Source organism: Haliotis rubra, unplaced genomic scaffold, assembly GCF_003918875.1.
Source record: "Haliotis rubra isolate DU_JTF1 unplaced genomic scaffold, ASM391887v1 Scf99, whole genome shotgun sequence".
Taxonomy (NCBI): domain Eukaryota; kingdom Metazoa; phylum Mollusca; class Gastropoda; order Lepetellida; family Haliotidae; genus Haliotis; species Haliotis rubra.
In genome coordinates, this window is record NW_025767734.1 from 309,016 (window position 1) to 329,047 (window position 20,032).

The following is a 20,032-nucleotide window of genomic DNA, read 5'->3' on the forward strand; positions in this document are numbered from 1 at the left end:
TTCATCTTCAATTAAAACACAAATAGACAATACATTGTATATATTGTATGTGTTCCACTGTCATCTACGTGATAGCACGAGCCTACGTCATTATCACCTGTGAAGTGTGCTGTCAAGATGAAGCTGAAAACCAAGAATAGTTCGCTGCAAAAGGGTCAACAACAAGTGGCGCAATAATTTCAACATTTTTGAATGAACCAGAAGCTGCATTGCTCAGAACTGAGCCAAGGGATCCACGAACATGACATCGAAGGAGGAAGTAAATTTTGACAGTGTTTTCAATGCACTTGGGTGGAATGGCAGATATCAAATTGTCCAAGTTGGTCTTGTGTTATTGTCGTCTTTACCTTTCGCATTTCATATTATGAGCATCATATTCATAGGTAAGTTTTTGTTCAATATCGAATAGTTTATGTACCTGTGAATGGAATTACAAACTACTGATCACCGTGTTATCTCAGCACGGCGATGTTGAGTAATAACAAGGTGTTGTTAAGTCATATATTTTCACACATATTGGAAACGCACTTAATGTCATTCGTATGCCTCGTGGTCATTCTCGTCATTCTCGTCCCCGTGTCGGGAGCCGATCGGATTAGACGGATCGTACCTTTCTTGAAGTAGTTATGAAAATGTATTAAACATGATAAATATAAGTTTATATGACATGCAAATCAGTTTGTGGATCTGGTTTTGACAAATGATTGTGCCAGAACTTATACAGCAATCATACAGCATGTAATCCCACTTTGCAGGAGCACATACACTGAACTTTGTAACGTAACTATAAGAACCTTAAGAAATGCCCGCTGCCAATGAATGGGAATTGAAGATACTTTTCCATAAACATTAGCATCAGCTGACGTTAAATCACCAGTTTTAGTAGTTGAGTAAAACCTTGTTTATGCAGGATCTCATGTTCCAAGTCAGTGTAAGGAGCTCAACGATACGTCTGTGGTGAAGGACCTTGTGTGCCACGCAGATCTGTCGGACTTCAACATCACGTACCACGAATGTGGAATCAGCATTACTTCCAACAAGGCGGATAGTGGGGACAGAATAGAACTCTCATGCATCGAGGGTTATCGGTATGAAAAGCCAAGAGAACTGTCTCTTGTATCTGAGGTAAAATCAATTCACTCATATCATACACTTTGAACTAAATGCACAGAGGTTTACCCAATGCAATGAATTTCTGATGTTTCACAACAAAAACCGTCCTCGATGGGGAACGTAAACGAGCAACCAAACGTTCAACTTCAAGTTACTTCTAAGATACATTGGGATTGTGTTTCCTGAAACATGCTTGGATCATTTTGTGATCATTGTAATTGTTATAATGATACCCGTGAAGATCCGGGTTAGAATATTGATCTTCAGTAACCCATGCTTGTCTCCACCCGTGAAGATCCGGGTTAGAATATTGATCTTCAGTAACCCATGCTTGTCTCTACCCGTGAAGATCCGGGTTAGAATATTGATCTTCAGTAACCCATGCTTGTCGTAAGAGGCGACTGACAGGATCGGGCGGTCAGGCTCGCTGACTATGTTGACACATGTCATCGGTTCCCAATTGTGCAGATCGATGCAATTGTGCAGATCGATCATGTTGTTGCTGACTGGATTGTCTGGTCCAGACTCGATTATTTACAGCCCGCCGCCATATAGCTGGAATATTGCTGAGTGCGGCGTAAAACTAAACTCACTCACTCACTGTCATAATGATAGTAATGTATCTGTAGTATGTTCCAGTTCCATAACTTTCGCAAAGCTTGCTTTGACAGAAATGTATTACCACACGTTATGTACCTTCCGTCCAACACTGTCATTACTTCATTCAGTGGGATGTAGTCTGTGAGAAGGAAGGCCTGAGCGATCTACTGCAGACCCTTTACATGTTTGGCACGGGAATCGGAGCAATCCTGTTCACAGTTGTAGCTGACCGTTTCGGACGCAAGTTCTCCAATGTGGTGGCTGGAGTGTCCTTTCTTGTGGTCGGCACGGGCATGGCATTTATACCCACATTTGTCCCGTTTGCAGTGTTAAGAGTTCTTCAAGGAGCAACACAGATGGTAGGCTATATTGTATGTGCTGCAACTCAGATTGGGAGGGAGGGTGACCCACAGGGATAGGGATGGGGGGGGGGGGGGCTGCCAGGATGGCTGGAACAGGTGTGTGGGTGTTCGGACCTATCAATATTCACATTACATTGCCTGAAAGTGTGTATTACATACCAAAAACCATGTATAGACTAAGAATGAATTGCATTAACTTAAGGGCCCACTCTTACCTTCCCGCAGGAGGGTACACATTCAACATTTATCGGAGTACTTTATTATCATAGTCGCATCATATAACACTGTTATGGTCATTTAATCGCATGGGCAAACACCGGGTACAAAAAAACACCATGAAACCATATGTGGGTTCTATATAAATATTGTTGTGACAAACCCTATCGTTAGTAAACACCTAAAATCTTGACATGTAGATAAATATATTGTGGTGTTGTTTTAATATCACACCGGGGCGGTGGGGTAGCCTAATGGTTAAAGCGTTCGCTGGTCACGCCGAAGACCCGGGTTCGATTTCCCACGTGGGTACAATGTGTGAAGCCCATTTCTGATGTCCCCCGTCGTCATATTGCTAGAATATTGCTAAAAGCGGCGTAAAACATACTCACTCACTTAATATCACACCCATAAAAAGAGGCAAGCACAGACAATAGACAGTGTCCGCAGTAAAATGAAAAGACCAATCGTTCTTTTTCAGGGTGTGAGTCTAACTTCCACAACTCTCTATCTTGAGATTGTCCCAACGCAGCACAGATCTAAGATGAGTGTTTGCGGCACCATTATGTGGTCTATATCAATAGTAACATATGCCATAGCAGCATATGCCATGAAGGATCTCGGCTGGCGGTACCACCAACTTGTCGTTGGTCTTACAGCTGCATACTATATAGTTGTACCATGGTGAGCAACTCTTACGTTAGTAGTAGTTGAACTGAAGTAGTTCCATCCTTAGATATAGTATGACCAGAAATTATTGAGAATTTTAGGAATATGTTTAATTGGATTTCTAGTATAAACAAACTTGACCAGCTATCAAGTGCTTGGTTTCATTCAAGAGAGACAACTCCGTTAATCCCTTTTCATTAGTTTGTGAAGAGTTATCCCCCTTTGTTTACTTGCTAGCAGACGACATTTTCAGTGATCCTCAGTATGGATGATTTAGAGAAGACGAAATTGATTTTAGAGTATTATAACAAGGACATCAGATCAGCTAAAGTGATTTCAACTAGAACTGGCATCCCCTTGTCCACTGTTTATCGTGTTTTGAAAAATATTGCAAATGGATATGGCATTGAGCACCAGGGAGGCGCAGGTAGGCCCAGAAAATTGACTGTCGGTGACAGGAGGCGGCTTTGTGTTCTTGTTTCTAAAAACAAACGAAGGAGTTTAGAAACCTTAAGGCTGGATTTTGATAGAGGAACTGTGGCTGTCTGTAAGGAGACAGTTAGAACTGAGCTGCATGCAATGGGTTGGCAGAAAAGTCGAGGAATTCCATCACCGATCATGAAACCTGTACAAAAGAAGCAAAGGTTGAACTGGTGCTTACAGCAAAGAAATTTAACTGGGACAATGTGATTTTCTCAGATGAAAGTTCTGTGTGGCTGTTTCCTAATACACTGGAATTCTGGACCAAACGAACTGAAACACCTTTGTATATATCAGCGCCCAAAGTACAGTCCGAAATTTAACGTGTGGGGTGGCATATCTGTGTTAGGGACAACGCCCCTCTGTGTATTTGAAGGGAATATGAACAGTGAGTGGTACACATATATTCTCGAGGGACAATTACTTCCATCTGCTAACGTGTTCTATGGACATTTTTGGATTTTCCAGCAGGACAACGACCCAAAACATCGTTCAAAGCATTCACAGGCCTGGTTTCGGACCCAAAATATGACATTATTTGATTGGCCAAGCTATAGCCCGGACCTAAATCCAATAGAAAATGTTTGGGGACTTATGAAGGGTAGTGTCAATAAGAAAAATCTGACAAATATTGCTGAAATGAAAGAAGAGGTGGTCCGATATTGGGACAGCATGGACCACGACTTTCTAACTTCTTTGATCAGTAGTATGCCCCGCCGCATTGAAGCATGCATTGCTGCCCGTGGTGACTTGACAAAATACTAACTGTTTACCTGTCTTTGAATCTGGAGTTATGTACTGCTAATATTCACATTTAATACGTTAGTAATGAGTGCAAAAAAAAGGAAAATTTACAATCTTTAAATTCTCAATAATTTCTGGTTGTACTAATAATGCAATATAGTTGGTTATGCAAATGAAGACCTCTTACCGAACCTTGACGTCAACTATTTACATTGTTGTTGACTGCTCTTCGGTTTAAGATATATAGTACTAAACGTTCTTGCAGGGTACTGGACGAGAGCTACAGATGGCTAGCAGCAAACAACATGTATGATGTCATAGAACGAAATTTGAAGAAGGCCAGTCGTATGAATTCAAAGAATGAAAATGTCATCATTAATACCTTTAGAGACAAAGTGTTGTCACCTAGACTGCATGATAATCTACCTCTCCTGGTACACTCATCGAATGGCGAATCTGTATGCTGCCAACACGCGGCAAACGTTTCAGCCAAACAACAAGAAAAAGAGGAAAAACCTTTTCTCCAGATTTTTCAGGACAGACAGATTCTAACGGTGTCTGCAATAATATGGTTTATATGGTATGTTTACTGAGCATTTGCACAATTTATGTAATGGTTTATGTTGTTAGCTTGTAGTATATATGTAGATCAACAAAACTAAGGATCGCTTATACATGACATTAAATCATAGTTCCTTTAACACCATTCCATAATGCTTTCGTGGACATTGATTGACTTCTGTTGCAGACTTAGTACAGTCTTAGTAGTGCTGCATTTTGCCTAGACGTCAGCTGATTCAAAGGCCATTAGTAACACACATTACCTCTACGTCAGTTATTTTACTTTTAGGTTAACAGATTCTATCACCTATTATGGGCTACAGCTCAATTCTACCAAGTTTCACAGTGACAAATACATGGGCTTTGGTCTGAGCGCCATCACGGACGTTTTAGCTTCGATCATGTTCTGGCTAACAGTAGACAGGTAATTGCGCAATCATTTGATATACTTAAAATCTTGGGTTTTTTCTGTTTCAGCATAAGGGGATGTTGTGCAACCCAGCCTAGTTTATGTATTTCATTTTGTACATGGTTGTGTTTGTTTCTTGCAGATTTGGGAGGAGAAGAACGTGCTTAGTCTTTCACTTAATCGCAGGCGTATCTTTGATAGCGTCAGTAATATTTAACAATTACAAAGGTAAGATTTTTGTTTGATTTCTAAAAATGACGTGTTATCATACCCGGTATTTTTCCCATCTAGCAAGTAAATGAGAGTAATAGTTTTAGGACTATCATTTGAAATTCTGTGGAGGATAATGGGAGAAAATGTTTGACATGAAGTGTACAAATGCAAGAGATGTATTTCCAAACATCTACATTTGTTTCAGATACAGTACCCTCCTTCACTGTGGCTGTTACCACATTTTCCCTCATAGGGAAGTTTGCCATAGCGACAACGTTTAATCTTCTGTGGCTGTATACTCCTGAAATATTCCCAACAAAAATACGGTGAGAATTTACAACCAGTACAATATTTTGGGAAGGTATTCTGACAAATTGGGGCTCAAATTACAGAATGTTTCAGTAGATAGTAGGTTGGGTATATCGTTCTGAAAATAGATGGTGAACGAGTGGCGTGCCTGAATCGATGATTCTCTGTCTCTCGTGGATTCAACCAATGTAGTAAACATTAGACATGCATCATGTTTGTACCTTTATGGACGCAATCATCATACTTGTACCTTTATGAACGAATGCATCGTGCGTGTCCCTTTATGATGGTATGCATTATGCATGTACCTTTATGAACGTGTGCATCATGCATGTACCTTTACGAAAGAATGCATCATGAGGGGCGATGGGGTAGCCTAGTGGTTAAAGCGTTCGCTCGTCACACCGTGGACCCGGGCTCGATTCCCCACATGGGTGCAATGTGTGAAGCCCTTTTCTGGTGTAACCCGATATTGCTGGAATATTGCTTAAAGCGGCGTATAACTATACTCATTCACTTGTACCATTATTAACCTATGCATTATTCTTGTACCTTTATGAACATGTGCATTATGCACGCCTTTTATGAACGCATGCATCATGCATGTCCCTTTATGAATGTGTGCATTATGCATGTATCTTAGTTTATGGATGTGTGCATTATGCATGTAGCTTCATGAACGTGTGCGTCATGCATGTTCCTTTATAAACGTGTGCATTATGAATGTACCTTTATGAACGTGTGCATTATGCATGTCCTTTTATGAACGCATGCGTCATGCATGTACCTTATGAACGTGTGCATTATGCATGTACCTGTATGAACGTATGCATGAACCTTTATGTGCGTATGTTTCCTGCTTGTGCCTTCATCATAAATTATATCGATTCAGAAGCGTCGGTTTTGGATTAGCCTCACTGGCAGCTAGAATTGGTGGATTGCTGGCGCCATTTTCAAGGACACTGGTAAGCCTTTCTGCTTATGCAATATATTCAATGCATGTAGATGCTATGGAACACCTGAGAGTATTATTTGTCAAACATTAACACCCTACACTCATTTGCGGTGACATGTGTAATGTTAAAATCTGAACTAATGGTTTTTGTTCTGATCAGAGTTACGTAGTTAGCGTGATGCTTCGACTACTATACGGAGCTATCACTCTTCTTGTGTTTTAACTCAAAATGGTGCATGACTTAAATCATAGTCTGTTTGTATCCGTGCAGAAATATCACCAACAATACATTATGTTTCAACATGAATTTTTAAACGAATTCTTTGAATCATTGAATAAACTCCCAGTTTAAAGTAAACTTTATTTACATTCTAGAAGCATAATTTATATTCCCGTTCTCTCTATTGTGTGTCAGTATCGACACTACCCCTGGGCCCCCGGCTCTGTGTTCGGTACATGCTGTATCGTGGTGACGTTCCTGATGCCGTACCTGCCGGAGACAAACAACCAGGAGTTGCCCCAGACCATCCGGGAGATGAAGCGGTCGATGAGACAGCAAAAGGAATCCCCGAAGAAGAAACAGAAGAACCTAATTACTGGAAGTTGAACTGTAATACAACACTCATATATTCCAGCGTTTTTTTGCTTTTTTGTACCAGTCATACTCAGAAACAACATACAGAACAACAAGCATTTGGTAGCTACCTGCTCGCATGATCATATCGGAAATTCTTGTCTTGTCCATGTCTTGTTCAGATTTCCGACACTGTGTAGAAGCGCGTCCTGCTATTGTTAAATCAGAGTGAAAAATGTACAGAGAAATGTCGCTAGGTTGATTGTGGTCCCTGCCAGATGAGACGTGATGCACACACACAGACCTGTTCAACTCCTGCTTCGAAGCTGCCAGTGTCCACGACCAGTCTCTGGCTTTGCCACCATTTGGAGATACCAACCAGCCAGCTTAGAACCATGAGCAGGAAACATACCAGTCTGGCTATTGTCCATCAGTACTAATCACCCCTTGTCTTAGGTTTACCCATGGCTTATTATACTACCCATCAAAAGTTTAGACTCACTTAAAGCACTCACTATATGTCATGCATATATATATGGTTACATCAAATATGAATTTTTCCACTAACTTGGGGGAACCACCTGCAAACCTTATGCAGATGAATTGCATGATGATCATGCATCAAAATGCTGAAAAGCGTGTGCAAATATCGTGCATGTGAACAGCTGCGTTTGGTGTAAAGTTTTGTTAAGAGTTCGCCAATTTTCACCGAGTTTCATCATTTATTGAACTCACGATAATACTCTTTTCAACGTTACGAATTTGATTTACAATACATCAGTTCATGTGTACATAACAGTACATTTAAACAGTATGGAATATTTTGCAAAATCTAGTTCTGAACAGTTGACTGAAGTAAGTGGCTACATTTACACTATTGACTCTAAACTTTTGAAGGGTAGTATATAAGCTGGTGTTAGGTAATCTGTCGGCATCCATTGGTAATCACACTGGCCAATCAGCACAAATCATGTTTAGTTCACTAAATAAATAAATAAATATATATATAAATATATAATTGTTCAGCTAAATAAATGAAGAGTTAGTGGAACAGAAGATATATGCGGCTATAAATGAACACATATATATGTAATTGTCCAGCTACATTTAGGTGTGCCTGAAGAGTTAGTGGAACAGAGGATGTTGTGCGCCTTTGGAATGAACACATATATATATGTAATTGTCCAGCTACATTTAGGTGTGCCTGAAGAGTTAGTGGAACAGAGGATGATGTGCGGCTATGAAATGAACATATATATATGTAATTGTCCAGCTACATTTAGGTGTGCCTGAAGAGTTAGTGGAACAGAGGATGATGTGCGGCTATGAAATGAACACATATATATGTAATTGTCCAGCTACATTTAGGTGTGCCTGAAGAGTTAGTGGAACAGAGGATGATGTGCGGCTATGAAATGAACACATATATATGTAATTGTCCAGCTACATTTAGGTGTGCCTAAAGAGTTAGTGGAACAGAGGATAATGTGCGCCTTTGAAATGAACACATATATATATGTAATTACTCAGCTACAGGTAGGTGTGCCTAAAGAGTTAGTGGAACAGAGGATAATGTGCGGCTATGGAATGAACACATATATATATGTAATTGTCCAGCTACATTTAGGTGTGCCTGAAGAGTTAGTGGAACAGAGGATGATGTGCGGCTATGTAATGAACACATATATATATGTAATTGCTCAGCTACATTTAGGTGTGCCTGAAGAGTTAGTGGAACAGAGGATGATGTGCGCCTTTGTAATGAACACATATATATATGTAATTACTCAGCTACAGGTAGGTGTGCCTGAAGAGTTAGTGGAACAGAGGATAATGTGCGGCTATGAAGTGAACACATATATATGTAATTGTCCAGCTACAGTTAGGTGTGCCTAAAGCGATAGTTGTACAGAGGATGATGTGCAGATTAATTGCTGATGTATTTTCCTACAGAAATTCAAGTTACTTTGCTATTGAAAAGTTTGACGCTTTGTGTGTTTTCTGATAAAATTATAGATTAATTCCAGAATTTTTATATTTTCAGAAGCGCTCAAATATCTATTCGTAATGCTTTCCAGATTATAGCCATGGGAATGAAAACATATGTTTCTTCTTATCTTTGTATACTTCACACTTGTGACATCCGCAGGAACAGTTCGGCCGGTTCCATACATGTCTCTTAGGAACTCACACAAAGTTAATCGTTGTATATCTAATGGCCTATCTTGTTCTTGTGGTGCTATTTGAGAAGATAATAAATCTTATATAATTGTACCTACATTAAACATATATAAATGTACCCACATTATTTCTTTCTGTGTCCTGTGTGTAACCCTGGAACACTGTCGAAAAGACCGTCGAGCCACAGCCCGTTAAGTGTAGTTAAGGCCGTCATGGTCATCTCCGGAAATTGGCATTTTCAGTTATCCAATGTAGCTTCTTTCTGGTATGGAAAATGTAAGTAAAGTGGACAATATGCGTTATGCGACGGCGCTTAATAAATCTGGTCCCGATAAACCAGTGTTTAATAGAATGAGCACGAGTTATTAATACACTAACTCCGTCACTGCCTCACCCCATCTTCAGTTGAATAGGCTCGTATGATAAGTGTGGTGAGCTGAGTGTCAAAATATTCTGATCTTATCTACCACCTGATAATTTAGGCAATGCCACATTAAATAACGATTGTCTTGAACAGTCAATTTATCAAGAGCGAGAGCGAGTATGGTTTTAGGCCGCTTTTATTCCAAAAATATCACGGCTGTGGACACCAGAAATGGGTTTCACACATTGTCCCATTGTGGGAAACGAACCAGGGTCTTCGGTGCGACGAGCGAACGCTTTAACCACTAACCTACCTACTACAATATTAAGAGCGAATGCGGATAGAACACGACCCAGAGGCGTGGGTTTCTGCTGGACAGCTTCCCCTGCTGACAGTTTCCCGAACGGGATATGAGAGCTGCTGCTAATGTCATGAGAACACACGATATTTTGATTTGCCGGCGGAAACCAATGCCGTCGTATATTTGAGTGGCAACACCCACAGTGAGTTCTGTGTATTGGTTGGTTTGTTCTTTAACGCCACACTCAGCAATATTCCAGTTATACGGCGGCGGTCTGTAAATAATCGAGTCTGGACCAGACAATCCAGTGACCAACAGCATGAGCATCGATCTACGCAAGTGGGATACGATGACATGTGTCAACCAAATCAGCGAGTGTAACCACCCGATCCCGTTAGTCGCCTCTTACGACAAGCATGGGTTGCTGAAGATCAAGTCTAACCCGGATCTTCGCGGGTCCCGTGTGCAAGTCAAAACATTGATTACACAACAGTCTCATTGCCTGTTGACTGGGTTCCGTCCTATTGCGCAGCTTAGTACACTAACCAGTCCAGAAGTTTGAGACTAATTCACTTAACTGGATACATAAATATTAATCAGTATTATTTGATACATCTAAGCACTTGTATATTGCAAACCTACGCTCCATCTAATCCTTGCAAACACGTCGTGCAGCGTGCTCTGTCGTACAGCGAGCTCTGACAAACAGAAACCTGGAAATCGTGGACATCTCAAAACGAGGCTCTGCCGCTAGAAACGTTTGGCGGTCTGGTACGGACTTGATATTATATCAATCACATTGTGCGTTACAGAACTACGCTGAATAAGTGCAAAAAACACATAACAGGTGTAATCAGTAAGCCAGATGCATTGTGAATCATTTTACGACCTCATCAAACTGGGGCAGTCTGTGACGTCTTAGTTAAGGTTATACTGCCTACACCTCGTCATGAAATATAAAAATACGATCTTATTAAAGTTTAAAATTAAATTCATCTGTAAATACCATTTTCTTATGACACCAGGAATTGGATTTCAGTGTAACCATAGTTGTTTGTGATGTCTATTTTCACTTTCACGGGAGAAAATTCGGACCGGCTGAAAAGTAGTTCATTGTCTGAATAGGTGAATAAGACTCATGTTTCGGTTTGTGGCATCAAATGTAATGGCGTTAATAATAAACCCACATCGGTGTTTTATAAGAATGCTTGTGACTATTATTCTCAGTCAATGTAAACATGTCGTACTGTTGCGTTCTTCTTGTCAAAACAATGTGTGAAAGTGTGTTTTGGAAAAATATTGTGTTGCTGGTAAAAATATATGTTCAGTGCTTCCTATCAGTGAGTGAGTGAGTTAATATTTATCGTCATATCGGCAATATTTCAGCCATATCGTGACGAGAACAATTAATGATTACATCATATGTCAGTAAAATTAGAAATTATAACCTGTTGACAAAGAACAGTAAAACTACTAGCGCATCACAGATATTCATTTAAAACTAGTGATGAAATCTAAAACATGTTAACTAGAAATGACAAGACAATGTAAAAACAGGCTATAGACCGCCAACAACTGAAAGTAGATCACCATACCAGGGACACTTCCTATCAGTAAAAGGAAAGCATGTCCATGTTTTGCGCTGACAAACTAACCTGTTGTCTCCAACAATCATTCCAGCAACTTTCAGGACTTGTGTGTGAGTGAGTTTAGTTTTACGCCATTCAGAACTTGTGACTCTATACTTATATTCAGGGCGTATTGATCTGAAAGAATCAGTTATGTTCTGGCCAGGTCCTTTCCAAGATATATTCAGATTGTCATTAGGGAACATCTTGTTGTTAAGCAAATATTAACCATCAAACCCAATTGAACATATGTGTTTTCGGAACAATACTTACATGTGGATAAGGGGCGGTGGGTAGCCTAGTGGTTAAAGCGTTCGCTCGTCACGCCGGAGACCGGGTTCGATTCCCCATATGGGTACAATGTGTGAACCCCATTTCTGGTGTCCCCCTCTGTGATATTGCTGGAATATTGCTAAAAACGGCGTAAAACCATGCTCACGCACTCACTACATGTGGATAACATGAGTAGATGCATCAATTACATGCAGATACATTTCACACACTTGCACAATATTCCAGTGCACATTCTGGTTTAAATGAGGCCAGGTACTACATTGCAGACATTCCTACCAACAGTTGCTGGTGCTGATGGTGATGTTGATACTGCTACCGGTCAATACACAGCAACAGCATCTGGCCCAAATAAAACTCCGGGGCAGTGGGATAGCTTAGTGGTTAAAGCGGTCGCTCGTCACGACCAGGTTCGATTCCTCACATGGTACAATATGTGATGCAGATTTCTTGTTTCCCCTGTCGTGATATTGCTGGAATATTGCCCAAAGCGGCTTTAAACCCAACTCACTCACTCACTCACTCAATCAGTTAATAACCTCAGACACACTCCAGCGTCTCATAAATGGTATTACAGACAATATCATGGCATCTACGGCTGTGGTATCATTACTCATTCCATGTCAAAACAACTGCAAAGGTTAGTCCTCAACGAAATTCTATTTATGAAACCACCAGTTTTCGGGTTGAAACCATACAAATACCAAACACGCAATTTTGTCAATTTTATGCAGGTAAGGCGTGGGTAATAAATAAAAAAACAAATTCGTTGTCATTACATACGAATAATAATACTTGAATTCATATCGTGAATCGTTCTGTGAGTGTCTCTATTTTGTGTGTGTACAATCTATACAATACTGAATGTCCTTTGATTATACATTGCTTGTGCACGTGTCTGATTATTAGGTAAGAGTTCCTCCCGCTCCCCCCATCCCAAATGATATATATAAATTAATATATACTGAAATTATTAACAAAACCTAGCACAACAAGTACTAGAGAACATCACTTAAAACAACTACAATATATATAGGGTCGCCCCACGTTGTATGATAAGGGCCCCTGGCACGGTGATGTTACACAAAAATATGGGGGAACGGAAGGAACTCTTTCCGAACAGAATTGTTTATATGGGAAGTAGTTTACACTTCCAACGTCACCTGCTGCTGTTAATTTCAGGGGGAAAACATCAGAGGTTGTCCCCAATTCAGGATATTTCTTGTTGAACGAGTTGTGTGTGTTTGCCAGCTCGAGCGTTGTTACATAAACCTTAGCGACAGAGTAGAGTCGTGGCGATATTTCAGGCTGGGTTCCATTGTTTCAAGCCACTGATGATGTCAGTTTTCTTGATCCGCACGAGACAACATGAAATCTCAGCTGCTGGCTACTGACCACCCCCATTGTCCCAGGGCTTGTTGCCCTGATTGGTCCAATGGCCGAGTATAAAACAAAGTTGCCTTGACAGCTACGTCGCGTTTATCGTTCACTTGTGTCCATATCGCTTCATTATTACACATATTCTCGCTCTATTAATATTCTCCCGCTCTGTCAGCATGAACAGACTTTTGCAAAGTTTGGGCCTGGTGTCAGGCGTCCCTCCAGCCCCACAGGTCGGACCACAAGTACCCCAAGCAGGACCTTCGAGCCAGGTCACAAGAGGTACCCCTATCGCCAACCAGCGACTTTCGTCAACCACCTCGACTCCATTTGCCACCCCAATGACGTCCACGCCGTACTCTACACCAGGACAGGGGAGTGGGGCAACTGGCGGAGAGGCGGCTCAGTTGGACGTGAGTAAACATAATACCTTAAAATAGTCTTTGTATCGATCCTACCTTATACCACTAAATCTACTTTATCAAGTTCAACGTGAAATGCAATGTCCTCCATAACTGTTTCTAAGAACGTGAAAAAAAAACAAGCAATCTTAGCAAAGTATGGTAAGAGTTCCGTCCATAACCCCGCTTGAAAAGTATTCTATTTATTTGGATTATTTCGACGGGTTATGGTTTAGGGTAAGGGTTAGGGTTAGGGCTAGGGTGAGGCTATTAAAAAACATCCATCTAATCTTAGGCATAGAATAATTAAATAAAAAAGAAACGGGTTACGTAATAAGTAATTGACGTATTTTTACTGACGTAGCGTACGTAGCGCCGTGAGCAGGCAATGTGCCTGGATATGAGCTCCATATAAGCGAACTATTACTAATACAAGAACGATTAGTGAAGGCGGTGTGTAACCAAAGGCGGATCCAGAGGGGTGGGGGTACAGGGGTGTCATGTACGTTTAAGAAGTAACCATTGAAACTCTCATGAAAATGAAGAGTGCCCCCCCCCCCTTTCCCAAGAAGCTGTATCCGCCCCTGGAAACATAACTTACTCACTTCTGATTGGTTGCAAAGTATGATGATATTTATACACTATATCATTATAGCTATATGGTCCGCCTACCAAGTGTATCAAGATGTATCATGATATTGACGTGCATGTCTCTGACCTGTCTGAGATGTCTTTTGCCTCAGGTTAACGATGCAGCCGAGCTGAGAAGACTCCGTGAGGAAAATAGAAGGCTGAAAGATGAAATCAGGCGTCTAAAGGGAATGGTAAGTCAAATGATTTTACTGAGTGTAGTCGTGACACAGCGTTTAACAGTATACACGTTGCACGACATGATGTTCTTACGTGGAGGCGTTGAACATATCGATAATCAAACCCGGGGCTTCCATGTGATGAGCGATGAACTCCGCACATCACCTCTTGATCGTAGGGGCGGTGGGGTAGCCTAGTGGTTAAAGCGTTGGCTCGTCACGCCGAAGGCCCGGGTTCGATGCCCCACATGGGCACAATGTGTTAAGCCCATTTCTGGTGTCCCCCGCCGTGATATTGCTGGAATATTGCTAAAAACGGCGTAAAACTAAACTCAGTCAGTCAGTCTTGATCGTAGGACTTGTGTATATTGATGTTTAACATACTGTCAGAGGTGAAATATTTAATTTGACAGAACGTGAACCTTTCGATTTGGGAAGAACTACGGAATATACAGCAATTGGTGAGACTAAATTTTAACGATGAGGAAAACATTCTTAGAGTGGCATTTTTTTAAAAGTTGGATGTGACTTTCAGTATGTTTAGATACAATTGTAGAAACGTGTTAAAACTCATCCTTATCAGATGAGGCATATATATTCAGATGATATGATTTGACTAGAATGAAATTTGAGGGGGATACGGGCAGACGTCTTTCGCTGGCAGTTCGGTATTTGCATACAGACATTCAAGGCAAGGTACACTGTCAGCAACACGGACAGCACGTGGTTACATCAAAAAGTACAACAAAAAACACACGAAAATCTGGTGCTTCGATTCGGGTGCATATTATTGTAGAGCTGGCAACGTAATGGCTGATAAACGAAATTACAACCATGGCATGTATTCAATGTCGATGTGTTTTGCAGTGTAACCGTGTTTTGCAGTGTTTTATATCATACCCTAAGAGCTATGTCATTGAGAGTATGGTAAACGTATATTTGGTTCATAGAAGTTGTAATATCATCGAAAATTATAGTATCAGACCATGACAGTTGCAAAGTCATTGATTATATTTTTATGTGAACACCGATGGTTTTTAATATACAGTGCAAATCGTGTATAATTTATAACTGTTGTAAAGATCATTGAAAATAAAAGAAGTCTGGTATCGATTCGTCAAATTGTTTCATAGGATTGAATATGGGTGCGTGAATGCGCTCTATATTGAAACGTACGTTAGGTCACCCAAATTATGTTTGTTTGTGTAGCGGGACACAACACCGACAGCAGCTCCATCAACAGTCCCATCATCAGCTCCATCTGCAGTTTCATTGGCAGCACCATCAGCAGCCTCATCGTCAGCTGCATTACCAGCGCCATCAGCAGCTCCGTCCGCCGCTCCACTAGCAGCGCCATCGACAGCTCTATCAGCAGCTCCATTAGCAGCACCAGCAGCAGTTACATTGGCCACAGCAACAACCGCAGCAGCTCCGGTCACTATGAATGTGGCGACACAAACTCTTACAGCAGTGAGTATGCTACTGGAGTTCATCACTGGGAGTTTGGTTCACTCGCATTGAGAGGCATGCATCCTTAATAGCTGAAAGTCTTTAGTTTCGCTTGACACAGATTTAGTGTCTCGTCCGTCCGCACATTATTCTTCAATACGAGTTCTACTTCAACATCAGATTAGGTTCTCCGAAGCAAATTGTTTTCTGCACTGTCAAATATATCTGAAGCATATTAGCAGCTGTTTACGTTTATGTGTTTTTATTTCGCTGCGGAGTATTTCATGACTATGTTCTAACTGATCAAGAAGAACTGCTGGACATTCTTCTCTACATGGCTTTCTTCTCAAAGAATTCTGAACCCACTTCACATCCGTACATTGAAGCAGTTCTACATTATTGCATTTCATAACTTTAACAACCGTTAATGAATTCTTTTTATGTTTGTCTTCATTCAGGCTCAGGCAACTGATGAAGCAAGGCAGAGACGCCATGCTAGATATAGGCAAAGGGAAGTAAGGCAACAACTTCAAAGGCAACAGCAGCACCAACAGGAACAACGATTCCAGCTTCAGCAACAGCGCCGACGACAACAACAGCAGCAGCAGCCCCGACAGCAGCTACAGCAGCAGCAGCAGCCCCGACAGCAGCAGCTACAGCAGCAGCAGCAGCCCCGTTTGCAGCAGCAGCCCCGACAGCACCAGCATGCCAGACAGCAGCAACAACCCCGACAGCAGCAGTTCCGCCTGCAGCGGCAGCGGCACCATCAGCAACAGCACCGACAGCAGCACAGACAGCATCAAGAAACTCCATACGAGGAGCTGCTACGTATTTTCGATGAGGAGAAGAGGACTTCGGTGAGACATCTTACCTGACTTTTGAGAATGACGATTGCTGGTTTTTAACGTTCCCAAACTGATCATGCTGGTTGTAAGAGCCCATACGGCCATTTTGTTAGTGTACCACGAGGGTGCAGGTCGTTGCTCATCTTATCAAGTAAAATAGACCTTGTTGACTGCAGCACAAGACTATTCACTCCTAATTACCAATAATCTTCAAATCTGTTGATGAAACAATCTTTCCATTGTCGCGGTTGGGCCTTAACTAGTCTCAGTTAAGCGTCAAAATGTTCCTTGTGTTAGTAGTCTTTAGTAAGTTTCCTGGAGACGCAGATCAAGAGATTCAAGGCGTTCATTTATCCTCACTCTTGACACCCCTGATGAAACTGAAAATGCTCACGTGCAGTAGGGAGTACACCAGTATGTTAAGTAGATCCAACGGTAAAAGTTACTGTGACCCATGGACTGGAGATAATGTCTAAGAATTGTTTCCTTGTAGACAAGGGGCCGAATACGGAAGCCAGCCGGGGTCGTCCAGGTGGCGTTAGGAGGAGGAGTGACCAGTAAGTTGAACTCCGTCTGTTTCTAAACTTGATAGTAATGGCTTCTCACCTTTGTATTGTGTATATACCATATGAAGTAACACCTATGATGGTGACTACGATGTTTAAGATGTTTTACCTTCTTTCTTCAGATGTCATTACCGTACAACAACGGGTCTTCGTCAGACAAAGACAAGTTTAGATGTCTCGTTCTTCGTGTCTCGCCAGCAGTCCAATGTCTCCATCATCCAGTTTGTCATCTATAGCTGTCACCCAGCCGCCTCAGCCAGTCCCCGAAATTGGCATTCTCAGTCGGTAATCCCAGTGATCAACCTTAACGCTGCCATCAGTCCCTCAATGGCCACTGACTACAACGCCATCCTTCTGCTAGCTCTCCAGGTATACAGTTGTGATCATCAAACCATTTAAAACTTTTAAGAAACATTTCCTGAGTGCAGATGATTTCATCATTTACCATGGTCGCTGCACTGGCTTGAACTATTTTTTATTCACGGTTGAAAAATTCTCTAGGCGTCCCATATCAAAACCATGTATTTGGGAACATACAAGTTAACTCATCTTTAACAAAGGCTTTATGTACAGTGATTCTGAATACTTCCTTTCAAGAGTTTAGACTCACTTCAAACATTCATTATATGTTATGTATATATAATATATGGTTACATCCAAAATTGATGGTTCTCCCAAGTTAGTGGAAATAACTGCAAACCTTAAGCACATGAATTGCACGAGGATCCTGCATAAAATTGCTGCAACGTATGTGCAAATATCGTACATGTGAAAAGCTGCGTTTTGGTGTAACGTTTTGTTCAGAATTCGCGAGTTTTCACTGATTATGACGATAATCTTTACGAATTTGTTTTACAATACAGGGGTGGTGGGGTAGCCTAATGGTTAAAGCGTTGGCTCGTCACGCCGAAGACCCGGGTTCGAATCCCCACATGGGCACAATGTGTGAAGCCCATTTCTGGTGTCCCCCGCCGTGATGTTGCTGGAATATTGCTAAAAAGCGGCGTAAAACCAAACTCAGTCAGTAAGTCAGTTTTACAATACATCAATTCATGTGTAAACAGTACCTTTAAACAGTGTGATATATTTATTCAAAATCAGTTTAGAACTTTGCCTTTAGTAAGTGGCTATATTTACACTAGCGAGTCTACACTTTTGAAAAGAAGTATATTTCACCTCAGGTGTGCTCAGTCAAGACGTTCTTCATTATCAAACCATAGGTTATATCACTGAGGATAAGACGTATATAGTATTGGTCGAAAATAGTTGTAACGTCATTGCTTATATGTATAGTAATGGTTGTGTAAATATCATTGAAAGTGCAATATATAATTTAATAACGGTTGTAATGATCATTGAAAATACAACATGTCTGGTATTGATTCGTCATATTGTTTCATAGTGTTGAATCGACAGTGTGTGAATGTTCACTATTTTGAAACGTACGTAAGTCACCCTATGCATTACGTTTACTTTCTTTTTCCAGGCTGAAACAACACTGGCCGCAGCTGTGACAGCTCGAACGGCAACTGTTATAGCAGCACCAATGGCAACCGTAACGAGTAAGGCCACAGCAACAACCTCGGCAGCATCACCGGTGAATATGGATGTGACGACTCAACCTCTTTCAGCAGTGAGTATGCTATTCCAGTTGATTATACACCACTGGCAGCTTGGTTTCCACTAACATTGAGACGCATGCATTCTCGATAGCTGGATTAGTCTTCAGCTTCGCACTCAGACACGGCTGAGGTCCTGACGCTTATTCTCAATTATCCCCAGAGTACCTTAGTGAGATTTCTTACCTGACTTTGGAGAATGATTCTGCCAATGTTTCCCGTAGCAACCCCATACGACTACTCGTATTTTGTTCATGTACCACAAGTGTGGATGTCGTTGCTGAAGCTATGAATCCATGTGGATCCAACGGGTAAATGAACCGTACTGCTTGGATCGGAGAAAGGGTCTAAGTATTGCTTGTTTCCTTGTAGGAGGGAAAAAGTACAGAAGCCGGCCGGTGTCGTCCAGGGGCGTTGGGAGGAGTGTCACGTGTAAGTAGAATGCCATGCATGTTTTAACTAATTGATATTAATGGGCTCTTGCATTCGCTTTGGGTATATGACATATGCAGTAACAACTACAATGTTGACTATGACGTAACAATGCTTACATGTTTCTCCTTCCGCATTTGAACCGAGCCTTTCTTTCTTCAGATGTCATTATCACACAACAGAAATGGACAACGTTACGTGTCTCGGTCAATCATCGGTCACCATCCTTAGCACTCTTCTACCGTCAGCCGCCTAACTTGTCATCCTCAGTTGGCATCCATCACCCCAGTAATCCCAGTGATCAACCACACGCTGCCACCAGTCCCTCCATGACTGCAAGCGACCATCCTCCTGTTACCTCTCCAGGTATGTACAGTTATGATAATCAAACCATTCAAAACTTTTGAGAATCATTTCCTGATTGCAGATAATTTTATTTAACTTGGTAGCTGTCTTGCACTGTTTTTGGTTCGCTTTCACAAAACTATTCCCCTCTGAATATCAAAACCATCATTAAGGAACATTACAAGTTAATTCATCATCTCTAACAAGATCTTTACA

The 20,032-nt window shown here is 41.3% G+C and overlaps 3 protein-coding genes across 3 annotated transcripts; all 3 read left to right on the forward strand.

Moving 5' to 3' along the window:
- The first annotated feature begins 241 nt into the window (after positions 1–241).
- LOC124265669 (solute carrier family 22 member 6-like) lies at positions 242–2,132 on the forward strand. Its single transcript, XM_046700469.1, has 3 exons — positions 242–383; positions 911–1,125; positions 1,842–2,132. The coding sequence occupies exons 1-3, from the start codon at positions 242–244 to the stop codon at positions 2,130–2,132; spliced, it is 648 nt and encodes a 215-aa protein (XP_046556425.1).
- A 2,540-nt stretch (positions 2,133–4,672) lies between these two features.
- Positions 4,673–7,261, forward strand: LOC124265708 (solute carrier family 22 member 6-like). The gene is made up of 6 exons (XM_046700512.1): positions 4,673–4,764; positions 5,035–5,169; positions 5,297–5,382; positions 5,573–5,693; positions 6,569–6,641; positions 7,047–7,261. Exons 2-6 carry the CDS (start codon positions 5,102–5,104, stop codon positions 7,236–7,238), a joined length of 540 nt encoding a protein of 179 aa, XP_046556468.1. The 5' UTR covers positions 4,673–4,764; positions 5,035–5,101; the 3' UTR covers positions 7,239–7,261.
- Positions 7,262–13,526: 6,265 nt separating this feature from the next.
- On the forward strand, positions 13,527–17,709 carry LOC124265670 (probable serine/threonine-protein kinase fhkB). The gene is made up of 6 exons (XM_046700470.1): positions 13,527–13,763; positions 14,495–14,575; positions 15,770–16,030; positions 16,468–16,866; positions 17,348–17,411; positions 17,657–17,709. The coding sequence occupies exons 1-6, from the start codon at positions 13,527–13,529 to the stop codon at positions 17,707–17,709; spliced, it is 1,095 nt and encodes a 364-aa protein (XP_046556426.1).
- The last annotated feature ends 2,323 nt before the right edge of the window (positions 17,710–20,032 follow it).